At 37.2% G+C, this 21,292-nt stretch overlaps 1 protein-coding gene across 4 annotated transcripts; it reads right to left on the bottom strand.

Annotated features, from left to right (window-relative positions):
- Positions 1–148: 148 nt before the first annotated feature.
- Positions 149–20,926, bottom strand: LOC110448419 (zinc finger CCCH domain-containing protein 4-like). Of its 4 annotated transcripts, none has more exons than XM_021494642.1 (16): positions 20,490–20,926; positions 17,647–18,045; positions 16,623–16,747; positions 16,201–16,397; positions 15,431–15,705; positions 14,869–14,965; positions 13,776–13,952; positions 12,615–12,726; positions 11,774–11,883; positions 11,375–11,453; positions 10,486–10,648; positions 9,053–9,837; positions 6,674–6,898; positions 6,232–6,323; positions 5,798–5,919; positions 149–3,845 (listed from the first exon to the last, which is right to left on the bottom strand). In XM_021494642.1, the coding sequence occupies exons 2-16, from the start codon at positions 17,991–17,993 to the stop codon at positions 1,997–1,999; spliced, it is 4,755 nt and encodes a 1,584-aa protein (XP_021350317.1). In that variant the 5' UTR covers positions 17,994–18,045; positions 20,490–20,926; the 3' UTR covers positions 149–1,996. The 4 variants fall into 4 exon arrangements, with proteins under 4 accessions (XP_021350317.1, XP_021350314.1, XP_021350315.1 ...); XM_021494639.1 differs by having other exon boundaries at positions 16,503–16,747; positions 20,490–20,925; XM_021494640.1 differs by having other exon boundaries at positions 16,503–16,747; positions 20,727–20,925.
- Positions 20,927–21,292: the final 366 nt, after the last annotated feature.

Below are 21,292 nucleotides of genomic sequence, written 5' to 3'. Positions count from 1 at the left end.
TGTTATGACACAAGTGATGGCAAGCACATCTCACATGTGAACTTCAATTGTAGTTAAGGTCAGATTTATTTAAATATACTTAATAGCAAGCGAGCTGAGGTCAGTTATCCTTACAATTATCTTTATGAAAGATTTTAACATATCNACAAAAAATGCATGGCACCTTAACAAAGCAGGCTACAGGCCAACTACTCCAGGGCTTATAGATCTTTGGAAGACAGTCAGCATGAGAATGAGAAGTAAATGTTTAAAAGTTTTTAAAACATTGGACCCCAATGACCTTGAAAATGGGAAAAAAACATGCATAACCATAACAAACTCAAAGCACTTTCCTCAAGCATGCTATAAAAGTAATTACCAAGTACTGAAATTTTCGAGAATCTATTTGGAAGTAAGGAAAAATCTTGACGCTGAACGAGGACTGAGGTGAGCTAAAAATAAAGATTGTATAGCAAACCCCAACTTCAGAAGATTTAAAGTTTAGGTTTCCTCACAGTACCAGAGTTGATAGCCTTGTTGCTCTATAACAGTAGTTATGATGATATAATTATGATTTGCTGCTGCTGGTATCTTGTGTATCTACTACTGATTGTTACTTCCAGAATCTGAGGAAACCATTCCCTATCTATATCTTACTGTATTACTATTATACCTCATTTTAATATCTCAAGAAACTGCTTCCCGAGTCAGATTACCAGCAATACTGTGTTTCACAAGGTTTGATCAGGTAGTCATGTTGTTTGGTGTTTTTGACATGAGCATGTATATAATTGCTATAAATATGTAACTAGTGTCAGTAGAATACAGTTCACAGATGTAGAATACTGTAGTGTGCACACATGTAGAATACAGTACACATATGTAGAAAGAGTGTAAATGCATGTAGAATACGGTACAAATATGTAAAAGTACACATGTAGAACAGTGTACACATATGTAGAATACTGTACATATGTAGAATACTGTGTGCGCACACGTAGATTTCAGTACACATATGTAGAATATATGCACATGTAGAATACATGTATAGTTAATTACAGATTATCAGATGTGTATTCTAGTACATATAAGGGATTTTCCTCGGTCTGTTTTAGTTTTGATTTTTGCTCCTTAATTTATGATTTTCCAATTCCATCCCAACCCAAATCTTTCCTCTAAAAAATCCTACAAGTCTGAATAATTGAAAATGTAAAAATCTACTTACGAAACAACCTTTAAAAAGAGTATATTGTTATTACTTAAAACTAATTTCTCCGATTTACAGCAAAAAGTTCCCAACTTAAAGGCCCATGTTAAAACTGATAAGGAAAATCCCTGTTTCTGTATATCATCATATGATAGGACACTTATCAAACAATCACACACATCCAGTAGGTAACATACAGTAGTGACAAACCCAGCCTCTGTATTAAGCCAGCCTTCTCACTAATATATTTGATATCATCATTTTTAAAGGAAATGCAGAGAGTGAGAGGGCTTAATGCAGACAAAATATCGTAGTAAAGACATTGTTCACAAACTCATTAACAGAGACTTCACAACAGGATTAAACAACAAATTTAACTTCATCAATTTCATTTCCTACAACAATAATAGATTGTAAAGTGTTTCACCTTGAGTCTACCTACAGTGCACAGACAACACCACACTTTTGTGTTTTTCACCAAGGATCTGTTCACACGGTTACACTGTACTGATTTAGACACATGATCATGCTGCCAGTAAAATTCTCCCAGTATATCTTCAGTTCATGATGTCATATCCATACACAATTTCAGCCGACATGTTGTCATCACACCGGGGGTTGATCCTCAACTGAATTTGAAGCGACTGATTTCATGATTACACAGTAAAAAAAAACAGACAACACTGAGGACACTTGCTAGGAATAATTTGTCACAAATTCCAAGTGATGTAATGTTTGTGTATGCACTGTAGGCTTGGTGAGTGGCTAAAGAACACATTTGATCATTGTAAGGCTGAACAACAGCCTTGATCAGCAGAACGGTGATGCTGTGGGATCCATTGTCTTAAAGAAATCCTTCATTTGAGGTTCTAATGCATTTGGGGGTATAAAGGGGGGCAGCTCTAGAGCAACGGGCATGCAAATATCCCCATCAGGGGGCAGAGGTGGTATGGGGCTGGAATCAACGTTTGGCGATGATGAGCCTTCAGGCTTACTAGTCCTAGGGTCAAGTTTATTTTTAACAACTCCCCGATTGTCTGTTTTGTGTTTAGCACTGTCTGGTGGGGGTCGGTGGTAACTATTGTAGCCAGAGGTTCCTTCCCCTTTGTCCTCACTATCCAGCCCAAGTGGGGAGCTATAGTCCATGCTACTTTTGCGCTGCCCTGTGTATCTCTTGTGTACCACAGATTCACTGGCGGGTTTCCGTTTGAATCTTGGGTCATTTCTGTAATCAAGCTTTGGCTTAGGGGTGTCTGATTCATCTATTTTTTTGTTTTCAGAATCACTGCTGGATTGTCCACTAGACATATCTCCTTGTAAAGATCGTCTGGGGTCTAGTGCAGAAGGCTTCCTGGGATCGGCCCCTATTGACCCCTGTCGCTGCAAGGAGCGGGGATCTATTGGTCGCTGAGATTCCATATCTGCAATAGTGCGAGGATCTTGTGGAAATTTTCTGGGATCTGGATTCACTCTTGGATCCTTATTTCCTATTCTTGGCTCTTGGGGACCACTTCTTGGATCTTGTGGACCACTTCTTGGATCTTGGGGTCCACTTCTTGGATCTTGTGGACCACTTCTTGGATCTTTGGGACCACTTCTTGGATCTTGGGGACCACTTCTTGGATCTTGGGGACCCAGTCTGGAATCTTGTAAACCCATTCTAAGATCTTGAGAACCCTTTCTTGGATCTTGTGGACCCATTCTTGGATCATGTTGGCCCATTCTGGGATCTTGTTGCCCCATTCGTGGGTCTTGCAGACCCATTCTTGGATCTTGCAGACCCATTCGTGGATCTTGCAGACCCATTCGTGGGTCTTGTAGACCAATCCTGGGATCTTGTGGTCCCATCCTAGGATCTTGTGGACCCTTTCGTGGATCTTGCTGTCCCTTTCTAGGATCTTGTGAACCCATACGAGAATCAACTTGTCTTGACAAGGGGTCAACTGCCATACCGTTGGAGCTAGCAAATGGAGGTCCAGCCATTTGTCGACCAATCCTTGGATCTGCTTTTGGAGGCAGCCCACCTGTGGCATTACCATCCCGACTCATTTGCCGAGCCATCCTTGGGTCAAGTGGCTTTTGTGGTCCAATGTCTGGACGTGGATTAATACCCATATTTAGTGAGGTGGGTAATGGGTTGGAGGGTGCACGCTGTAAATGTGGTGGAATATTAGATTGTGCAACCAAATTGTCTGATACGGACCCCTGAAGGTGAGGGTTCAATGATCGGGATCCTTCTATAGCTGCATCCACACGAAGTTTAAACCTGGGATCCATGCGACGTTCAGCAGGCTGCCCTGTGCGAGGGTCAATCTTGGGAACAACTTCCACTGTATCAACTCCTACTGCGGGTTGGGAGATAACAGGTTTCACAGGTTTGACCTCTTTCTGAGGAAGAGACTCCAAATATATGAGGAATTTTTTTATACGAGGATCATTCTTGAACTGCACATGATGCACATCCATTCCTTGAGGGGGTTTATTGTATTGTGATTGGTCTACTGTAATAAGTCTAAGTTTATAAGGAATGTCGCCCTCAGATGAGTTGATGATGACTGGGTCAGGGCTGGCCGTAAAAACCTTAGGACTGTCGTTAGTGAACTGGGCAACACCCGATGCATCCTTAGGGAAGGTTGGAGGGTTACTGTTCGCCGGTATACTGTAACACAAAAAGAAGACTTGATTTATTTATGATTATCATTATAAAAACAGAAAAATTGAGTGTAAAAACATAATAATAACAAGAGTACTGTGAGGCAAAACAATACATGCTAAATACATGTTTTCTTTATTTAACTGCTGTGTACGAGGTCATCAAAGACTGCATAAAATTAATTAACCAGCAAATATCAATATACTGTGAATTATGATTGCAACTCAAAAATAAGTAAAAACACCTTGCATTCCAATGAACATGCTTTTATCGAAAGGTAAATAGAACACCTGTAAATTGGGCATGTCTGACAGTAACACTGTGCTTTTCTAACTTCTGGTTGTTCTTAATATACTATATGGTAGTAGCTACTGAGCATGGTATTTTGCTAGTTGGTATTGTGCAAAATTTGAAGCCCTTGATATAGTTCTGATCGGGATAACAGCGTAATTAAACAACACTACACTACTTGATTGAGTTATTAAGTGGAATCTGACAACAAGAGCAAACCATAAGTAATTAGGCCCTGATTTCTCTCAAATCTAAAGGATATGCATGAACACTCTGACCCAGGTACTAATAGTGAACTCTAACCAAATATAAAGAGAACTTACTCTGGAGTGCCAACATTGGTGTTAGATATAAAGGGAACTTACCCTGGAGTTCCGACATTGGTGTTAGTTATAAAGGGAACTTACTCTGGAGTGCCAACATTGGTGTTAGATATAAAGGGAATTTACTCTGGAGTTCCGACATTGGGGTTAGATATAAAGGGAACTTACTCTGGAGTGCCAACATTGGTGTTAGATATAAAGGGACCTTACTCTGGAGTTCCGACATTGGTTTTAGATATAAAGGGAACTTACTCTGGAGTGCCGACATTGGTGTTAGACATAAAGGGAATTTACTCTGGAGTGCCAACATTGGTGTTAGATACAAAGGGAACTTACTCTGGAGTTCCGACATTGTTGTTAGATATAAAGGGAACTTACCCTGGAGTTCCGACATTGGTGTTAGATATAAAGGGAACTTACTCTGGAGTGCCGACATTGGTGTTAGATATAAAGGGAACTTACTCTGGAGTGCCAACATTGGTGTTAGATATAAAGGGAACTTACTCTGGAGTTCCGACATTGGTGTTAGCTATAAAGGGAACTTACTCTGGAGTTCCGACATTGGTGTTAGTTATAAAGGGAACTTACTCTGGAGTGCCGACATTGGGGTTAGATATAAAGGGAACTTACTCTGGAGTTCCGACATTGGTGTTAGCTATAAAGGGAACTTACTCTGGAGTTCCGACATTGGTGTTAGTTATAAAGGGAACTTACTCTGGAGTGCCGACATTAGTGTTAGATATAAAGGGAACTTACTCTGGAGTGCCAACATTGGTGTTAGATATAAAGGGAACTTACTCTGGAGTGCCAACATTGGTGTTAGATATAAAGGAAACTTACTCTGGAGTTCCGACATTGGTGTTATATATAAAGGGAACTTACTCTGGAGTTCCGACATTGGGGTTAGATATAAAGGGAACTTACTCTGGAGTTCCGACATTGTTGTTAGATATAAAGGGAACTTACTCTGGAGTTCCAACATTGGTGTTAGATATAAAGGAAACTTTCTCTGGAGTTCCGACATTGGTGTTAGATATAAAGGGCACTTACTCTGGAGTTCCGACATTGGTGTTAGCTATAAAGGGAACTTACTCTGGAGTTCCGACATTGTTGTTAGATATAAAGGGAACTTACTCTGGAGTTCCGTCATTGGTGTTAGATATAAAGGGAACTTACCCTGGAGTTCCGACATTGGTGTTAGATATAAAGGGCACTTACTCTGGAGTTCCGACATTGGTGTTAGCTATAAAGGGAACTTACTCTGGAGTTCCGACATTGGTGTTAGTTATAAAGGGAACTTACTCTGGAGTGCCGACATTAGTGTTAGATATAAAGGGAACTTACTCTGGAGTTCCGACATTGGTGTTAGCTTGAGTGCGTATACTGTTAATCATCTGCATGATGTCCAGGGCAGATGATTGTGAGTGGCTGGTTGGTACAGGGGTCTGAGGACTATCAGGAGTCGGCTAAAAACACAAGACACTTATTGTACAACGCATGCCATAGATAGTCAATGGTACAGGGGTCTGATCATGAGGACTATCAGGAGTCGGCTTAAGACACAAGTCAGACTTATTGTACAACGCATGTCATCAATAGTCAAAGGTTAACTTACAATTGAAGAAAGATGCATGTAAAATAATATACATGAAATCTTCAGATCTTTGGTGTTTAAATTTCAATTAAATATTAGCCAAATATTTGTACATTCTGTAACAAAGAATATTACGTTAATAAATCATTAAAGTGTGTTTCACAAGACAATTGTTGAGGTGTACCTGTTGCGAGAGGTTTTTAAGAATGTCTGTGAGCTTTGGTTTTGAAGACGACACATCCTCTTCATCACTCGAGTACCAGTTGTCATCATCCACTAGAATCAACAGCAAATGAAAATCTCAAAATAAGCCACCACATTCTCAAACATATTACTCTGACTTCTATCTAAACTACCCATACAAACATTAAAAAATAAATAATTGTGCTGTTGCGATGTTTTGAAAAGTTTGAAGAACCTCTTTAAAATCATGTAATGTGGTCAATATTATTCAAGTTGCAGCTACCATGAAGTACGATAACATTAAGTTTAGTAAAACACTGCATGAAAAAGTCAATATCTGTTACAATGTATGGAAAAGTTTGTTTCAAATGTTCTATAATGTTGGAGAAAGTGATCAATGATCCAGATAAGGTTATAAATCAAGTGACTTCAATAATGATTACTTTGCGCCTGGTCAACTTTGTCCTCTTGGTCCGCCTTTGCATCCTTCACTCCATCTCCTTGTTGGTTCTGTATGCGGAGGAAGAGCTCACGCTGTTTGGCAGGAAGGTGAGTCAGTGTATCTAAGTTGACCCCGAGAGTGGACAATTTTTTTTCGTTCGACTCTTCATCAGCAGATACTGCCTCAGGGTCAGTCTCAGCTCCTGATTGTTCTGTTTTCTCTGGGTCTGCAACAAAAAGGTATGGTTTCATTGTTAGTAGGTTTTATGCGTAAGTAGGGGATGAGGCCAGGAATTCGAAGGTAGGAAAATCAGTGTAGTGGAGTCATTATCTCTATGTAAGTTTGATCATTTCTCTTCTGTTGTCTGTTTGATTGATGTCATGTCAACAGTAACTTTTGATAAAAAGTGTATTCTACCGTGTTTAACATTGTCCTTTTAAAGTGAGGTTGTGGTTCAACAATATAACAAGAATTACGCGTATTATATGTCTCGCCTGTTAGATTCAATGTGTCAAGCATTGTAAGTTTGAGCCGAAGTTCGGAATTTGATATATTTTATAAACAAGTTTGGCAATACATCAACATGAAGGTATAAAAGGCACAAGTGCTAATTGTAATGGGAGCTGACTGTTACAGATGTCCCCAAAACTAACCGCACATTCAGAAAATCAAATGTAAATAGGTGAACTGAAGTCATGTACATAACAAATTTGAGCAAAATCAAAATATATGTGAATTTCGACCAATCATGCAGAGGCCAGTATATGAAGACTGTGTTCTCGTCAGATCAGATAACGGATGCCGTGGTTGAGTTCATAGTGCCAAAATACATGTACAAAATCTGAAATGTGTGTAGGGATGCCCATGCATAGATAAAAGTACAATTCAGATTTGGTTATGACAGCACATTTACTTTGTGAGAAATTAAACTCAACCCCAAGCTAAACAGAAAACTTTAACATGGCCCAATTGATTAACAAAGTCCAATTAACAGTATATTTTAGTTGAAATTCTGATTCTGAAATGTGCATTTGGATGGTTATATAGATATAAGTATATTCCAGGTTTCATTATGATAGCTTATGTACTTAGAGAGAAATTTAGCTCAATGTGGAGCTAAACGAAGAACTTTAACATGGCCCAATTAATTAACAAAGTCCAATTAACGGTAAATTTTTGTTAAAATTCTGAATCTAAAATGTGTGTTTGGATGGTTATATATATAGATATAAGCATATTCCGGGTTCCATTATGATAGGTGATGTACTTAGAGAGAAATTTAGAGTTTAACAGAAATGTTGATGCCGCCACCACCGCCAGAAAAGTAACGCCTATGTCTCGCTTCAGGACTCCGTCGCAGACGACACAAAAATGTTAATACATGCGTGTTTACTGCATATGTAATTACCTGTATATAAATGTAATTATAGAACAAGAAAAAAATCTTGATTTCTTGCAGCCATTTTTTTCTACCGATCAAGTAGCTTGAAGCTCACAACAAAGTATGTATAAAAAATCAGGGCACAGGAAAAACCTACTTTAATATGAATTTTGAAAATAATCTGTACTATATATACTTTGTGGGAAATAGTGATGGCAAAATTTCATGGTCAAATTCAAATTGACTGTCTGGCTGCCATTTTTTTTCCCAAGTTGATTATGAAACATGCTGCAGCATACAACCAAAAGGCACTATATAAATGTTGTACATTATAATTATTTTTATTTAAAGAGGTGCCTACAAGGTAAGTTTTACTGGCTACTATATTTGAACTAACTAGTACCCATGTATGTTCCTGTGTTTGACCCTCCCCTTCTTGCTGCTTTGAAAAGTGTTATCATTCCTTCAACAACAATAAAAACTTCTCTAACAAAAAATCTAATTTCACACAAAAAAATCCCCAATGACACAAAATGTAGAGGGGAGAAAGCAAGCCAGAGTTTACATGTCCCTTTAGATAAAAAAAAACAACCAATTTAGGTCTTTTCTCAGAAAAAAGACACAATTACTCATAGATCATACTTATTTGCCATCCTTGATACTTCAGGGGTACGCTCACTTACACTCTCTGCACCCCTGGAATATATCATAAAAAAATTGAAGGCACAAAGACAGCTATTCGATTGGTCTCTGGTAAAAAAAAGACTCATCGCTAGGCTAATACCTGTTCTTTAAAGATTACAAAGGAGTGACACCCTACTTCAAAGTGAGTCAATTTTTACCATTAGCAACCATGAGGTTCTTTTGATGTACATCAGAGGATCAAACTAGTCTTCTTGTTTTATCAATGAGGTGCTGCACATTGGGGGTACAGAGAATGAAAGTGAGTGTAACCCCTGGATATCGAGGATGATAATGGACATGGTTGGATGAAGTTACCTTTAGTATTCCTGCCAGTGTTTTCAGCCTTTGCTTCTACTCTGTCAGCATTCATGTGATCTCCCTCCTTGTCCTCCAGTGGCTTATCAGCAGGGGCTGGGTTTTGTTCATGAGTTGGACTCATAATTGTATCACTAGAGGGACCATACGTTCCCTGTGTTGAGCTGAAGGGCCCTGTCTGGTTAGGCCCCTTAAAAGGGGGAGGCATGTTCTGCATTGGTCCTGGTGGAGCCATGTTTTGAGGTCCAGGGGGTCTCATGTTCTGGGATCCAGGGTGTCTCAAATTTTGTGGTCCAGGTGGTCGTATGTTTTGTCGGAGAACCTGAGGTGCAGCCTGTCGTAAGAGTGCCCCAACAAGTGCAACCGCTGGGTTCATAGCTGAAGAGGAAACAGGTGGGTTCTGCATAGGTGGGCCCTGCATATGAGGTCCCCGCATCGGTGGACCCTGCATTGGAGGCATTCCTGGGCCCTGCAGGTTGGGGCCAGACATTGGGGGCCCATGTGGGCGAGGTCCAGGCATTGGAGGGCCCTGTTGATGGGGTCCTGACATCAGAGGGCCCTGTTGATGGGGCCCTGACATTGGAGGGCCCTGTTGGTGGGGACCAGACATTGGGGGTCCCTGTTGACGAGGGCCTGACATGTGAGGACCCTGCTGGTGGGGTCCAGGCATAGATGGCCCCTGTTGATTTGGCCCAGGCATTTGTGGACCTTGCTGATGAGGCATGGGTGGACCCTGTCCCTGCATAGGAGGAGGCTGATTCATATCATTATAAAATCCACTTGGTCTGAAAATATTGTAGATAAACCCCAGTTAAGCAAATATTCATAAACTTCCTTAGAATTGTACGCTATGACAGTTTCTGTATATGTACATTCTCTTCACACACACCAAATCTCTGATGATTCAGTCGGTAAGTGTGGTACTCTAATTGTGATCACTTGTTTATGAAAACAGATGGACAGCACGATTACATAATACCCTCCACTTTTGGTGGACATATAGAAACAATGCAAGTCCAGGGACTTATTCGGTTTAGAAATGACTACCAATATTACTATTATCTATATTGTTGGAGACCAATCATAATCTACATTTAACAGTGACTATCTTTTAGCTCTGGAATTCATTTTTTTTCTGATCCCTTTAAACCAGTGATTCTATTTGTCCTTATTTACACGCCAGTGAGAAAATAAATGTTGATCATAAAGCTGCCTGCTCTATGCAAACCCGAGACATACAAATATAGGCCATTCATAAGTCTTTGACTTTGAAGAAAATTCAATATTTGTTTCCACGTTTTAAACTATTTAATGCAATATTTGCTATTAAAAATATCAATTCTGCCTCGAGAAATTGTGGCTCAGATGTTGAATATACCCAGAACTTGAAGAGGAGGCCTTCACATTTGTGGACAGGAATGTATGTTACTTACCTGGGAGAAGGGCCACACATCTGAGGAGGATGTATATTCGGAGGGCCATCATTAAGCATGGGTTTCTTTGGACTTTGGCCTGGTGGGTACACTTTGATATCGAATATTGACGGGATCTTCTTGACTCGATCTGACTGGTCTGTTATGTGTCGTGGCGGTGATCCTGAAATGGTGTTTCATGGTAATTAAGTTTAATTGTAATTTGGACAGTGAATATTTTGTTTTAATGTTGACAAAAATGATTTCAACTTGAAAACAGAATAAACAGAGGGATTTTGCTACAAACAATTTTAAAATCTGTATTAAATCTATGGAAGTCTGATATTTTCTGTTATTTTTTCTGCTGGATCAATAGTCATGGCAACAGTCAATGCATCAAGTGGTAGCTATTTCAAAGTGAAGTTGTCCTTTGACCTACTTGTTAGATTAGAAATGTAGAGAATGAGGGGGAGGGGGTCATTTCGCCGATCAAGCTAAAACCATGGCATCCCTCTAGTACTTTCTGAGAAATGAGAAATAATGATAACAAACTTTGAACTGTCAAATTTAGGAAAGCAACAAGTTTTTCTTCCCATCAGTCGAAAAATGAAGCAGGCACAAATAAAGATCAAGGTCCGGGACATATGTATGAAAGGTGCAAAAATCTGTCTAGTACTTCTTGAGAAATAGCAAAAGATTGATTAAGGAGGAAGGAAAGGTGATTCAAACAGCCCACCATCATGCATGGATTGTCTTAAATGCATTATGCTGAGCCGATAAAGGAATGACTAGACTGATAAGGGGATGAAGTAGATGAAGAGTTACTGGCCTTATTATTTGGTCACCATTACTTAGGAGCAAGGGGATGTGATTAGTGGGAGTAGAGAGACCTTACTATGGTCACCATTACCTAGAAGACTTGGCCGAGGTGGACCCATCCTCTGTCCCTCAGTATACATTTCCTCTTCTCTAGGGAAGTCCTGGAAAAACTGCAAACAGGAAAATACCATCTTACCATCACTTTCCTTATTTATATTTAACCATAGACAAATACTGACTGAGAAATACAATTGGCACAAAAAGTCTGCACTAGCAGCATGCCGACCAGTTAGCTAAAAACGTACCATATATAACTTTAATTATATCTAACAATTTTTTTATTTATTTTATTTGGATGGAACACTTACAATATAACATTATAATAGATTACAGAAAAAATAATATAAATTTATAATAATCTGAAGACCAAAGGAACTTTGGACTAAAGGGAGATAACTCTTATCAATTTAAAGTATCTGAAGTGTATTACCTTATCCACAAGAGGGCCTGTTTCATCCGTAAGTGGATCATGAGAGAACTTACAGTTGTCACCGCTGTAACATTTCGCTCCAGTGTGGAAAAATTTACAAGGAAATTCCCGTGATCAGTCGTCAAGGAAGTCAACCTTATTATGACACACTTACATAATTTCTGTCAAACTTTCGAAGCATACATATTTCAATTTTACAATCACTTTTAAATGTATGTTAATTTCTAAAAATATTTCAAAGCCAACACCTTGGAAAATAAAAATATTGTAATAGCAAGAAATATCAGAGAGCCACATTAAACAGGCAGCCATGCTGAAAATATTTTCTCATATCTCCCTAAACCTAAACCATGTGCAGTATTTCAAACCCTGAAACTTGAGAATTTTATTAGAAAACAGTAGCTGATAAAGTATTAGTACCATTTTTCTTTACTTCTTCTACTTTACTGACAGTTTCAATATATGATTAAAAATTATCAATGATTTCCAAAGTAAATATCTATTTCATAAATCTGAATATCTATTTGAACTTTAGGTTAAGTATTCATACAACTGAAGTCAATTTTCACTGTAAATTTTTTAATTGATATATAGAAATACAAAAATATAATAATTTAAAATCTATAAACAAAACTTAGATACATTTCAGCAAAGTTAATTGATGCAAAAATTTAGAATATTCCTTCAGTTGCAAAATATATTTGGGAGTGATAGTTAAAATCATGCCCATCTGTATCAAACACACTTACAATGGGGTTGTTGATCTTAACAATAAATAATGTCATGAAGACACTGTGAACAGCCATGGGCAACTTTATTTACTTTCGATAGTAAAGGATATCATGCATGAAAATACAGTTGTCTCCCTTCGAACATTGGGAATTCAGGTAGAACTTGCAGAGATCCATCTTTTTTGGTGGTCGGTAGTCGTGGTTGAAGGGACAATCGTTTCCCTGTGGAAAATAGAACATATTCTTGCAACATGTCGAACAAAAATCGAAATTAAGGATAGCGGAACATTATCAATATATACACTTTGAGGTTTCTGACAAAAACAGAGATCCTAGATGGAATAATGCCCACCCAATATTGGAATGATGCTGAAGGTTCTAGTCTCTATACTTCCCCGTTCTCATCTTCAACAAGGACCTATGGAGCCTAAGAAGCCCGCAGGAGACCAGGAACAATAAGTTAGAACTTACATCATTACCTTAAACGGGCTAGTTCTAAAACAGATTTTAAAATCCGTTTCAAATTCAAGCAAGCACAACTAGGGACAAATTAAAGCAGAATGTGCATACCAAGTTTTCATTATTTCCTTTAGTACTTTTCAAAACACAGAGGTAATAAATTTCATGCACCATTTTGTTTTTCTTGTGGGCCAAAATTTGAAAAAGGCATAATTTGGAAATAAGGAAATCATTAATACCACATTTGGTTTTGAATACCCGATATATAGCTTTAACAAAGTTGACAAACAAAATATCTCAATGGCCATTTTGCTTTTCCGATCCCTCTAAAATTAGAGCTGTGCAACTATAGATCATTTGGATCTTGCATACAAAGTTTCATCATGATCTGTTTAGTAGCTAAGTAAATGACTGAGTCACCCTTGATCACAAAAAAAACAGGTTTCTCCATAATAAGCAACTACCTAATATTTTATTAAGACTCAAGTTTTATCAATACTCTTAACTTTCAAATGTGTCATTAATTAGTTATCCAGGCTTAAATGACATTCTTTACAGCATATGTAACAATAAGATAAAATCATGAATTCATTGTAAAAGGTTAAGACCGGTGGTGTTATACATGTTTTTTTGATTATCAACCTAATTCTACGATAAAATTTGTTATTCTTAAATGTGTCAGTAAATCACGATCCAATAACAAAGGAATATCAAATGATAAAACAAAACTCAAAATCCTTCCCATTCTATCTAACTTTCAGAAAACTGACTGTGGCTCATACTGGGAATGTGAGATCTCTATCTATAGTTACCTTCGAACACTTTCCTTCCTTGTAGAATTTACAGATAGGACGTTCATTCATTGGTGTGAGCAGTAAGGGTTTCTTCTTTGGTGGCTGATCTGCTTGCTGTTGGCGATCCATCTTCCTCTTCATTTGTTTCATATGCTTCATTTTCTTATTGGATACACTCGGTTGCTTGTAGATGTTCTGGAAGATAATTTTAACAGTACAAGGCTTTACCAGGGTGTACAGTTCTTATAACCTAAAACTAGGACTACTTGATTTTATGTCAGGTTAAGCAAAGATTTTAACATCTGCTGGTTGTGTTTTTATTAATTACCATACATCGCAGTATTAACAGCTGAACACCACTATAAAGACAGTGAAGTGTAGAGCTATACACCACTATATAGAGAGTACATGCAAAACAAATTCTTATTTCTTAGTAAGAAAGTTAACTCCGCTGTTTTGTGTAGAACTTTGCAATTTTAGTACCAGGAATTGTTTCATTTTCCGGTGGAATTATGTCTTAAATAAATCGATGTCTTTTTCATTAACACAGGACTATCAGAAATCTGTGATCGTATTCATATCTGACAATTTCAAACTTAAGAAAATAATTTAAATTGTACATCTATTTCTATCATTTATTAATCAACTGATATAAATCAATCTTGTTGGCCTGGATGGAAGTGCACAGGTTTCTGAATGGGGGAGAAAACCAAAGAACCTAGTGAAAACTCATGTGGACAGGGAGGTGGCCCTGCAACTTTTCAGGTCCAACTGGGCAATTGAACCTCATCATCTTGGTGAGTTACTATCACGCTATCGTCTGTGCCATCCCACAACCCACACATTTCAAACTTGATATCCTATTCCAATTTCACCTGAGTTTCAAATTCTTAAGAACCTTCATGGTGTTAAATTTGCAGCACTTCCTGTTAATTTTCTAAATTTTATTTCTTGAAACAGCATGATTTCACTGAAATTGTAGTTGATACAAAATGGTATGGCATATTGGAAAACATTTTTCATCAAATCAGAATACTGTTTTCATATGACCTTCGCTGTTGCGAGGACGTAAAGCCCAGAACGTTGTAATAATTTACAAAATATAAGTTACCTCCCCTTCATCAATGGCAACATTGGCATCAACGTAGTCATCCTCTACCATGCTCATCATAGTTCGTCGTGGCTTACGCTGGTTTCCCTGCTCATATCTAAAACATAAGTAAGTACACATAAATGAGTCAATTTAATAACTATGCCCTAAGAATACAATTCAGCAAAGTGAAACCATTGTTTTCTGATAAATACTACCTATATTTTGGCAAATGAGATGTTTTTTTTCAAGTGTGCAGCAATGTTCATCCAAAAAGTTTAATATACAGAAAACACTAGTTAAGAAACAGCTATTTGAATTTTCTTATAGTTCCACACACGAAACAGCTGACCCATACACTGTCATCCAAAGTTACATCAGGCTTCAGGACAATTACACACAGACAATTATCTCGTTATAATTTATTTTTTTTCATGTTAAAGATCTTCTTTCAAGATGAAAACTTCAATATAGTGAGGTGGAAAATGAAACATTATATAAAAGTTTTACAACACAGAGAAAAACAAACTTGAGGGTGTGGTAATGAAGTTGACTGTGTATCATTCAATGGACTTAAACATACATTTCTCCTTCAGAGTCCTCATCATAGGAGGGGCTGTCATAGGGGCCGGGAGGACTATCATACGGGCTGTCGTAGTGCCCTGGAGGGCTGTTGTAGTTTCTTTCGTATCGCCCCTGGTCTTCAAAATGGTCGTCATAAGGCCCTGGTGGACTGCGGTCGTAGCTCCCTCGGGAGTCTCGAGTGTTCTGGTTTACGTGTTTGTCTGTCCCAGTTCCCCAGGCTTGTTCCTCCTCCACCTTGTCATAGTCATGGTAATCACGGCGCTTTTTCTTCTTCTACAAACAGCAATATCTTACTTCAGCATTCACAGGGCAAAAAACTAAAGCACAAAAAAATGCCTCAACAAACACCAGACATTGTATAGCTGCTAGCAAACGCTTATTGAATTACCTGAACAGAAGGTAGATTTTAAAGATAACATTTTTTTTTTTTACATATCTTTCTCCTATTTGGCCCTGCCTCCTCTACCCTCATATGAGACCACACTCTATATTTCTATAACATATAGTCACCCTGGCCCAAGGACTCGGCTTGGAAGGTGGGGCACACCCTTTGTTTAGGGATATTACTTATTTTTTCAATAAAATTCTGCTCAGCATAAGCAAACTTGTCCTTCAAGCAGGTGAGCTTCTATATATACAATACCAGTTATTCTCGCATTAAGCAGTTGATAGGGTTGAACTCTTTTATCAACATTAATGTTTTCATCTTCAAAAAAAAATTAATTGAGAATCTAAAACGAATGAAAAGCAATTCTTAGTTTGGCTCACCTTATCTTCCTTTTGTTGCTTTCGCCGTTTTTCCTTGTCACGTTTTTCTTTTCGCCTTTTCTTATCATCATGGTCATCCTTACGAGGTCGTGACCTTTCTTTCTCATCTATATTGCCCTCCTCTTCTCCATCACTTGCCCTGGCCACTGCATTCTCAGGGAAATCTCTGTAATCTGGGTTGTGACCTTCTGTTTGACCTGTACAGTAAATGAGTTATTTTAGTGGGAGTTCTGAATTTCTGGGTTTTATATATGCTGACTCTGATTACCTTGAATTAATGCAATAAATAAACACACACTGACCTGCTAACAGGTGTTTCTTTGGGGGAGACTTTTCATCGATCTCCTTTTTATCTAATTTAGGGGGGGAAACTTTGGTGGGGCTGATGTTTTCCCGGACTTCCCTGCTGTACTGATTCCTACCATCATCATCTAGCTCGCCATCCTCCAATTCTCCGTCCTCAAGTTCTGCCTCCAGCTCCTGACTGCTACGAGAGTCGTTGTTGCGACGGGAGTGACGTGACCTCTCTCGATCTCTCCTTCGTGACCTGATGTACAACATGAAAGTGTTGTTATTAACACTGGAAAAGTCTTTATCAAATAGTCCATGAAATTGATGATGCTGAGCAAAAATATACTAGTTTCTGGCAACAACTCAATAGTATTTCTCACTTCTAAATTACTAAAACCATGGCATTTTCAAATTTGGAAACTCTACAAAACTATGAAATATACCTATTTATTTAAAAGTATTATAACTTAATATAGTACAGATATTAGCTTCTCTTCTAATCTATTTTATACAAATGCCAATTTCATGATTTTTATTTTTCTGGCAAAATTACTCAGTAATTGAACAAATACATAAAAACATCAACAATTTTTTCTTCAAAATCATCGACATTAAATAGCTGAGGTATAACTCATTTTAAAATGCAAGTTGCAGACAATGCAAATTGCTCAATTCAGCCCTACTATACTGTGAGTTTACACATAAAACAAATTATTTTACTGACATTGCATTTCTAAATGTTTTTTTTTTTAATTTTATTTGTGTCTTCTGGTTATTTGTACAACATGAACCTTTTTATGTTGAAATATTTACTGGACACAGAGTGGACATTGAATTTTTCAGCAGTTTTTCTCCACAATTTTATTGTTTTCCATGTAGTTATACATTTCTTATCTTTGAATTATCTTTTACAGCACAAGTAATCTCCTCCTTGTTACACGTCTTTAATATTTAAGATTTTATTGGGAGATCCCTGGTTAATCTAAAATGATTTTACGCTATGACAAGTATATCAGATAATAAATAGAACCAATATCTGAGCTGTAACAATCTTATTATCAATCATGGATTAAAAACGGAATGAACTTTCCTCATCTCAATAAGAACTAAGTGAAAAAATCTTAAATATCCAAGACACTGTAAATCACTCTGTACCTGTGGTGACGTCTGCGATGGTTTCCATGCTCCCTATCCCTTTCCCGATCAATTGGGTGATGACGAGAATGATGTCTGTGATCACTATCACCATCGGAATGATCTCCCCCTGAACGCATCCGCTTTACATGTTTGTTATTGTAATCAACAGCAGAGTTCGCATCTCCATCGTGTACATCACCTGTACTACACTTTTCATCTGGGTCACTAAAACTCTTTTTACGTCTCCTTTCAGATCTGTACTCTTCCTCATAATGATTTTCTTCTTCCTCTCCCTCAGAATTCAATGTCTGTGTATCATTTTCTCCATATTTATCACTTTCAGTGATTTGTTCAGCCAATTCCATTGTCACACACTTTTACTTTATCACAGTCATCACAGAAGTCTTTATTTACTCTCTGAAAAGTTAAGAATAGAATTAAGAACTTGCAGGTCAATGATTATGCTGTACAGGGATTTGTTCAGTGGCCAAAACTTTTTAAAAAAGGATATGTGTTCCATTCAAGGTTGATTTTTCAACCATTTAACGAAAGTTTCTTGTGGAAGGAAAAGGGAAATTATGATAAGTATCCTCCTTTTTTGATTTGTTTAACTAACCCATTCCTGATTTGAAAAAGTATTTCAGTTTCCTGATTTGCCACAACCCCCACTTTGCAAAATTCTGTACTGTCTTTTTTTTTTATTAATTTAATATTTAAGTAAAAGAGTGCAGACTATATATATGTAAAATATAATTAGCAATGAAATAATGCATTCAATTTCAAAATTGAATGACGCAAGGAACCACCCAAAGTTTCTTAATAGTTTAGCCAACATTTTCTATGTAATTTGACAAGTCCTCCTCCAAGTCTTTCCAAAGTGAATTTTAGTACCCCCATAAATTTTAGAAATAGAAGAGATACCAAACAAAAAATATTCCTTAAATAATACCAGGGTACACACAAACTTTTTTTGAAGTATTTGCCATATTGTTACCCAACACTTTCAAGGGAGATAATCCTAACAAATTAAACTCTGTATTATATATTTTGTTGTTTTCATAACTTCAAAGCACATGGAAACATTGCTGTCATTAATAGCCTAGAAATAGCACTTTACAATTTACTAAGAACATGCCTTGATAGGCCAAAAAATAATAGTATTGTTTCCAGGTTAGTAGGAAGGTAATGATAACTAGATGAACATATAATTATAGAACATGTAAGGTTTTTTTCGAAATTAAGAGACAGTGACCTGATATTTTTCAAATTCAAATTGCAATGAAAAAAGGTAAAAAGCAATATTTAAATCAGAACTTTTTTTTCAAATACAAAACACTGTCTTCATTATATTTTTATGTCAAGTATAATTATATAAGACTTAGCAAAAATGCTGGTATTTTGATATAATCTATGGTCCACAGTTTTGTCATTTAAAGAGATAGGATGTTTTGAAATAATGATGGTAATACACACAAAAAAAAACGGACTTTTTAAGCATATCATCGTGTCTTTTTTTGGTATGACTGTAATTAGTAATTTTCAACATAATTCCAGACTCCTTTGGCCATAGTAAAAATAGCCCAGGTTAATAAAGTATTCTGTTTAATAAGGCAGGTTTTAAATGGACTATAGTACCTCTTTGTTGACAACCTATTTCTTTTATCATAACAGGACAGTTTTATAGGGTAGAAAGGTTTCTTAACTCTATGTTGAATGGCTCTAATCATGTTTTATATAAAGTTATCAACATTCATTACTAGGTTAGCATTTGGGTTAATTAATTACATATATGCATGTCAATTTCTTTTTTGTTTTGTTTTCTAGCGCATCCAATCTTGGCTTTCTTAATTATGTACAAATTCCGAAATTAGATATGAAGAGTATGCAGGAAAATGTGTGACGGGCCTATGAATTCACTATTTTTCTACATTAAACGGTGGGATAATGGTCCTCAGGGTTTCTATTTTTCTTTGTTCTCATTGTACACGTGTATGGTGACGTGTTTTAAAAATACCACATTGCGAATCCATGGTCACTGATTAGAATCAACGCAGTACGTTTTGTTTCTATCCAGCTCCGGCTGACTATCTGGAACACGACAATCGCCAGGTGAGAGACCACGTGTTCGTTCACGTCATGTTTTTGTTGGTACAAATCACTCATCCATTTTACCATCCGCAAAAAAAAGAAGTTCCTCCTTTCCTTCCAATTTACGAATCGTTTTGTTGAAATAAGTGATTTCCCAATTAACAAATATAACATTATCCATTTGTCATGTCTAAAAATAAATAAATATTTGTCTACTTAGCAAATGTTTTGTTTAATTGAGGGCCACATCTGAGATATTACGATAGGTCTATAAATAACTTGTAATCAGTGCGCGATGTCTACATCCGGGTTTCCTGCCGTTATGCCATGGCAGACGAATAGCCCTGGATTGATAATTGGGAAAAATAAATCTAGTATCATCGACTTAGTTGCACCATTTCATCTCCCTAAAACAATATATTTTGTTTTTAACATACCCAAGAAAATAATAATTTTCAGAAAATTCGAAATAAAAATGCACTATTGTGACAAAAAATGGTCATGTAAGTTGTCCCCGTCAACAGCTTTGTTGCCAAAATACTGTACTTGCAACAACGTGTCCTGTACTTCCTTTTTCCGCATAGCTTACCTTTGTGCGTTTTATTTTAATCCTCACCAGAAGATAACGTTCGTTTATTTGGATTTAAATTTTACGTGTTTGCAACGCTGATTAGGTCAAAATATCTAATTTTGAAACTTCGACATTCATTTCGTAAGAGAAACAAACATGGCTCAACTCATTTGCATAATTTATGCATATTTTGTTACACTACCTTGTCCTGCAAATAATGCAGTCATTTCCTTGTGCAATTTTAAAATCTGCTGCACAAAATATGTGCTTAGACGGTGCTATTATTCGTTGCGGTTGTGACAGCAAAAACATTCCTTCTATCCTCGATCCATGGGTTCGCATTGTGTTGCTTGTGAAAACCACCCTCTACATTTTGCAAGGGGTTGGGCCACAAGAGGAGAGACTTTGAAGGTTTAGTTGTAGATTTTGGGAAAGATACCGTAAGAGAGCATGTCACTGAAGCCTTTTCAACTTGAGCTTTGATCTGATCGGTTTGTGTGAAATATACAGGTCCAACTATCGTCCATTTTTTGTAAGAATTTCCCAAGTACATTGCTCACTAGCCATTCCTACAGCGAACAAAATGGCGACGTAATTTACATTCAGTCACGTGATCGCCGATGGCTCACGAGTTGTCTGGAATTTTTCCTTCTCAGTTGGTCGGGTCAAAGTTCATATAAGAAGGCTATACGGTGCGATACGACGTGTTCTCTTTGAAAATACGTGATTTGCGATTCAGTCCAGAGACCTAAAGTTAATTTAGGTCTATGTTCAGTCGTAACATTTAACAGTGTTTGTGCGTATACAGCAGCTGACAGTTTAAAGAAAACGTAAAAAAAATGCAGTATTAGTCTAAAATATGTGTTTTAACGCCAAGCCCGTGTGCCATATGCATTATGTTTTGTTATTTGCCTTTGAATTGTATAAATCATGAAACCACGTACATCGTAACAGAGACATATTTAAAGCCATAAGTATGAGCAGAGACATATAAAGCCATATACG

Source organism: Mizuhopecten yessoensis, unplaced genomic scaffold, assembly GCF_002113885.1.
Source record: "Mizuhopecten yessoensis strain PY_sf001 unplaced genomic scaffold, ASM211388v2 scaffold4033, whole genome shotgun sequence".
In the NCBI taxonomy this organism is placed as follows: domain Eukaryota; kingdom Metazoa; phylum Mollusca; class Bivalvia; order Pectinida; family Pectinidae; genus Mizuhopecten; species Mizuhopecten yessoensis.
The sequence above is the reverse complement of the archived record's forward strand: the minus strand, read 5'-3'. Positions and strand labels throughout refer to the sequence as shown.

What these genes read in the sequence shown, in the direction of transcription:
- LOC110448419 (XM_021494639.1), bottom strand. Translation starts at nt 17,993, where the DNA reads ATGGAATTGGCTGAACAAATCACTGAAAGTGATAAATATGGAGAAAAT. An exon ending in TTGCCATTGATGAAGGGGAG is followed by an intron (nt 13,953 to 14,868) that starts GTAACTTATATT and finishes ATTATCTTCCAG; the next exon opens with AACATCTACAAGCAACCGAG. An exon ending in AGGAAGGAAAGTGTTCGAAG is followed by an intron (nt 12,727 to 13,775) that starts GTAACTATAGAT and finishes TATTTTCCACAG; the next exon opens with GGAAACGATTGTCCCTTCAA.